The 6,048-nt window shown below is 36.1% G+C and overlaps 1 protein-coding gene across 1 annotated transcript; it reads left to right on the forward strand.

Annotated features, from left to right (window-relative positions):
- Positions 1-2,820: 2,820 nt before the first annotated feature.
- On the forward strand, positions 2,821-5,787 carry cd79b (CD79b molecule, immunoglobulin-associated beta). Its single transcript, XM_008437603.2, has 4 exons — positions 2,821-3,054; positions 4,598-4,894; positions 4,981-5,099; positions 5,473-5,787. The coding sequence occupies exons 1-4, from the start codon at positions 3,003-3,005 to the stop codon at positions 5,785-5,787; spliced, it is 783 nt and encodes a 260-aa protein (XP_008435825.1). The 5' UTR covers positions 2,821-3,002.
- Positions 5,788-6,048: the final 261 nt, after the last annotated feature.

A 6,048-nucleotide genomic window follows, 5' to 3' on the forward strand; every position in this document is an offset into this window, starting at 1 on the left:
GCCAGACAGACGGTTAAAAAGGCCCCCTAAAGGAATAAGTATAAAACTTCATATTTACATTTACAAACATTAGATTTAGTAAAACTATATCTGATGCTGAAATGMAAGTCCATCTTTGAGGAGGGAGCAGCATTGAAATTAGATTTATCTGGTGTTGCCATGTTGTGAAAGCTGATAAAGCTAATGCAGTGAATAACATACTGGACTGGTGCTACACAGAGCAGAGAATTAGGGAAATGTGATCAGCTTGGCTGACTTGAAAACTTCACTCTTGACTGGTTATGGCTGTTGCATAAGGAGCCTACCAGTTTTCAGTTAAACCTGTTTCTATGCCACCATTCATACGCAAGGCAAACTTGCATACAAATAATCCAAGCACGGCTTGAAAGAAGCAGCAAAATGATAACGTAACAAAAATAACTGATTAAAAAAACTGATAACAGCTCCCAACTTTTAAGCACAGATAATAGATGCTGCCTTCCCTTGCTTAGTTCTTAGTAAGTAGTTCTCTGATGATTATGGGATTCTCAATTGCTTACGTGTGATTTTTGCACTGACCCCATGTCAGGGGTTGGTGTTCTTGTTCAGGACACTGGCAACTGTACTGTGGTTAAATTAMAAAAGCTTTTTTTTGGGAGAGGAAGAAGATGAGGTAGSCATGGACGACATGGTGACTGGACACCTCATGTTGCTGGTGACAGACAGAGAAGAGCGTGAGATTGTCCAGAACTGGTTCAGACCATTATTTGGCTGACCAGAATCTGCTCTCTGTCAGAAAATGCTGAAAACAAATAGGAGGACACAATATTGATAAAAATGTGCAATGTGATATGTTGCAGGTGAAGTTGATGAATCCTGTTGAATATGACGGTATGAATCCCATTAAGCACCTAAATATTTAGGTAAAACATCTCTTCCTGCTTTGGATAAACTGCAAACACAGGTTGCAGATAATAAGTAGTTTATATATTGTTATGGATATATGATTCTGTGTCTTTCCTCTATCTCTTTTGTCTGYTTGCATGCTCGTATGCACACRCATACACACACGTTCATATGTTATGTTAAGGAAATGAGTTCACAGGGGAATGCCCTCTGTAGGGCGAAGGTTAGTTAGGTGCGAAAAGGAATAGAGTCATGTTGTTCAATGCTACTCTATTTTAATATTTCTGATGTTTCTATATATTATTACTTATGTAGCTTTAATAAATTGGACTGATGATTTTAATCACATCAACACAGTTTATTAAAATTGTCACRTCTGATAACATCTGCTGTTTGCTGCAGTTCCCTAATGACTTTACCAGAACACCTTACCCCGTTAACGTGTTCCACCACAATGAACGRCAAACCTCACCAACTTTCTCACTGCGATAGGGAGCTTTAAACCACAGAATATTTGTGGATATTTGTGAAACTCAGGATGTTTGTTGCAATATGGTTGTTTTTCAAAAGAATACTTTAACAGTGAAAGTATTGTTCTTTCCAAAAGGARAAAAAACAAAACAATAYGTCATGTCTTAATGACCTTTGTAGCAGGCCAGTGATCCAAGGCACACCAGCATGTCCAGCTCCAAATGGCCAAGATAAATTACCATTAAGACTGTGAAGTCGAATAGTCGGAGGCCAAAGTTGGATTGTGATTAAGCTGCTGTGACCTTGAACAGACCCACTCATGTTTGAAAGCCTCCCAGTGTGGCTGATTAAAAACAATTCTGCAAAGACGAGTGGCTGAAAATCCCTCCACCGTGGTGTAAAAAAGACTCATTGCCAGCTAAAACAACTTGGAGTTAAGTTGCCATCTGTACCAAAAGGATCAAAAATATACAGATATTTTTCTCTTTCGATTTCCTAGATTCAAAGGCTATAATAATTTGCTTTGAGTTTTAAATGAACTTTTTTTTTTTTTTAGGCTGTAATATTGAAAGTGCATTGCTCAAAGTTATTTTGGTTTGTTGCTCTCCTCCCCTCATTTGCATGAGGCTGAATCTTGTCAGACAGACTCCACACCCACTGTAGTAACAGCTTAATTCTTGTCCAGACTGCAGAGAGTCCTCCACGCATTCGCTGTGTCAGCTGCTAAGTCGATTTTCCTTTTGCATGTCATCATGCGCTGGACTCTAGCTGGATGCTTTGGATTTGTGTTGATAAGTATATCAGGTAATTATGAACTTTTGTCACACGGTTCGCTTCACTTGTTAGCAAACTCGGAAAAAACATGTAATTTTCTGCCACACCTGTAATCAATGTTAGCAAATTGGATCTTGTTCCTGTAATAGCTGTGTGCTTATACAGCTACAGTGTCATTTAATCATATTTTTTAAGGTCTGTTTAACCACAGCTACAAGGCACACAGGAGTTTTGCATGTTATTTTTATCGTTACTTCCTGGCCATCTGGAGGTGAAAAGAGGAAGTTCTTGTCTGAGACAAAGAATATTATGCTATTGTCATGTTTATGAGCTTCCTTGAAATTATTTTACAATAATTAAAGAACTTTGTTAAAAGCATTTTCTATCCTTTACGAGGAACTATGATCTCTACAAACTCAGTTGTCTTCATTGTCGCTTAATTGGTGGTTGTTTTCCTCAGCTTTGAGTCACTCTGTRAATAAAACACAGGACAAAGCTGACATAAAACTACTAAGCATTTATGAAGTAAAATAATTTTATTCAATACAGATTTTTTTTTTTTTTTTTTTGCTTTGCTAATCAGTGTTAACATTTTGGTAAGTTGGACTTCAAGATTTTTGTTTGTTTAATTGTTTCGTAGGATGCATCATTCTAATGATAAGCATTGAACATCNAGGCTGTAATATTGAAAGTGCATTGCTCAAAGTTATTTTGGTTTGTTGCTCTCCTCCCCTCATTTGCATGAGGCTGAATCTTGTCAGACAGACTCCACACCCACTGTAGTAACAGCTTAATTCTTGTCCAGACTGCAGAGAGTCCTCCACGCATTCGCTGTGTCAGCTGCTAAGTCGATTTTCCTTTTGCATGTCATCATGCGCTGGACTCTAGCTGGATGCTTTGGATTTGTGTTGATAAGTATATCAGGTAATTATGAACTTTTGTCACACGGTTCGCTTCACTTGTTAGCAAACTCGGAAAAAACATGTAATTTTCTGCCACACCTGTAATCAATGTTAGCAAATTGGATCTTGTTCCTGTAATAGCTGTGTGCTTATACAGCTACAGTGTCATTTAATCATATTTTTTAAGGTCTGTTTAACCACAGCTACAAGGCACACAGGAGTTTTGCATGTTATTTTTATCGTTACTTCCTGGCCATCTGGAGGTGAAAAGAGGAAGTTCTTGTCTGAGACAAAGAATATTATGCTATTGTCATGTTTATGAGCTTCCTTGAAATTATTTTACAATAATTAAAGAACTTTGTTAAAAGCATTTTCTATCCTTTACGAGGAACTATGATCTCTACAAACTCAGTTGTCTTCATTGTCGCTTAATTGGTGGTTGTTTTCCTCAGCTTTGAGTCACTCTGTAAATAAAACACAGGACAAAGCTGACATAAAACTACTAAGCATTTATGAAGTAAAATAATTTTATTCAATACAGATTTTTTTTTTTTTTTTTTTGCTTTGCTAATCAGTGTTAACATTTTGGTAAGTTGGACTTCAAGATTTTTGTTTGTTTAATTGTTTCGTAGGATGCATCATTCTAATGATAAGCATTGAACATCRATGTTGCTTACAAGTCTTGTTGCTATAGTACACTACTCTATTAACTGAATATTTGGTTCAACGTCGGTGAAATATTTAGTTTTAAAATATCAAAAATAATTACAATCTTTTACAATTAAAAAGTGGATAAATATGGGATTCATTTATCTTTTGCTTATTTACATTATTCGAAAGAAATGACCCCTTATACTTGGATAAAGGATTCATGTGGATTTTCTCAGCAGAATTAATCAAATCATTTTGAATGCTTGTTTTTTGAATTGACAACTTATCCCAGGTGCTTATATCMCAGGACTAAATACAGGTGATCAAAAAAACTTTTAAACCCACATAGTTCAAAATATAATTGTTTCTCTGTATAAAATCAAATATAAACCCAGTGTCTTGGATTTATGAGTTTCTTTAGCTATTTGCCATATTGTTTTTTTTTTTTCCTTTTTCTTGTCTCCTCTGGCATTCTATTTATAGTTGTCAGTTTAGTTGTTAGAGTTCRTATTTTAGATTTTTTGTGTATTTAGAACGTGATTTAGGTTGTAGTTACTAATGTTTCAGATTCCCTCTGTTTATTTTTTCCTCAGGTCCTTGATTATTCATCTTGGCAGTCACTAGTCATTKTCCCCTCAGTTCCTAAGTTCAGGTTAGGACTTTTACAACCAGAATAATTACATGTYATAAGCGTAAAAATACACTTGGTCTTTACGTTTTCCCAGCGCTTACACTAGGATTACCTCAGACGATAACCAGTCCTAAGAATTAGCTATACAAAATTTGCCCAAGTAGATTATTTTCTTGCGTCCGAATAAACTGTATTCAAAATTGAGACTGATCTCTTGAGGCTAAGTGGAAYGGCAAACTCTGTCTTTTACAATTTCTTGTAACTTTTTCTGTTGTCTTCTCAGTCGCCCTGCAGATCAGCCAGAAACCCAGGTTCTACGGATTAAGACCTCGTAAGAATGTACCTATCTACTGCCAAGTCTCACATCAACATCTGAAAAGCACAGTGGAGTGGCACAAAGCCGAMAAATATGGCGCKGTCAAGAATAAGGTTGTGGATGATGAAAGGATTCGGTTTGGACATCAACTTACGATCCAAAACGCTTTCCTGTACTTCAACGACCTCAAAGTAGAGGACAGAGGAGTGTATTACTGCTCAGTAAATGGCACTTTTGGCCCTGGAACTGAAGTACAAGTAGTCAGTAAGTGGACAAGACTTTGTGTGATAGATATAAATAATACACAGTCAAAACACACCTCTAACTTCTCATTTTGCACTCCATGATAGGGCCCTACGACCCCGTCAAAGCCCTGTACAGAAGCCAGATGAAGGATGGCCTTATTGTCCTGCAGGGCCTGCTGTTGGGTGTTTGTATCGGCGCTTATCTACTGCGTAGACAAAATCTGGTACGAACTGCTTTCATCAAACTGTTCTTAACACAACAGCAAAAGCACATGTATTGTAAGGGAAATTGTTATTTTGTTTTAACAATCAGACATAAAGAGAGACAGTTTTTTATTTGGTAGTTTGTACAGTTTATGTATTCAAATAACACTAGCAATGTAACATAAAAACGCATTCAAAAGTACTGAATATATAAGCATTTGTTTATGAATTCTGGTCTTGACTGTGCTCCAGAGGTTCACTTTTCTTCATAATAATAATTACACAAAATAGAGCTTTCAAAAAAAAAAATACATACATACATGGATCTATTTAAAGTCGTCATAAATATCATGCCAAATATCTAACCTGGTTTCTTTCTTCCCTTTCATGTAGATGAAAGATAACGACAGCTTATATGAAGAGCCTGAAACTGACCACATCTATGAGGTTTGTTTAACCTGGTTTGACATTTCCTTTGTTCATTTATTTTTAATAAAGATGTGTCACATTCAAACCTCTTCACAGATGTGCCTTTTTTGCATAACAAGTACAAGTGTAATCTTGACAGGCAACAGGAAGCTCTGGCTCTGTGCATCATTAACCTTTTTAACCACAACTGCTTTGTTTTTTCTCCATCCTTTGTTGGAGCTGCTGGCAGCTTTGTGTCTGGACTACACTTTCCCTGTTGCCAGAATTGAGTCAAAGTAACATTAAAATTAGCATCTGTAGATTATGAAATACACTGCAACCGGTTTTTGTTGCTATAAAGAGAAGTCACTGACAATAGTTGTCGAATTAAGCATCTAATATATATGATTTTACAGTAAAATTATAAAATATTGGAGATCTACAGACTTGCTTTTGAGTAAAAATACTGCTGTAAAAGGTTAAATTTAGTTTAATTTATTGTACATTGCTGATTTAAATATGAACCAGTAAATGTAATGCAGAAATATTGCACTAAGGCCA

This window comes from Poecilia reticulata, linkage group LG19 (genome assembly GCF_000633615.1).
Source record: "Poecilia reticulata strain Guanapo linkage group LG19, Guppy_female_1.0+MT, whole genome shotgun sequence".
Lineage (NCBI taxonomy): Eukaryota > Metazoa > Chordata > Actinopteri > Cyprinodontiformes > Poeciliidae > Poecilia > Poecilia reticulata.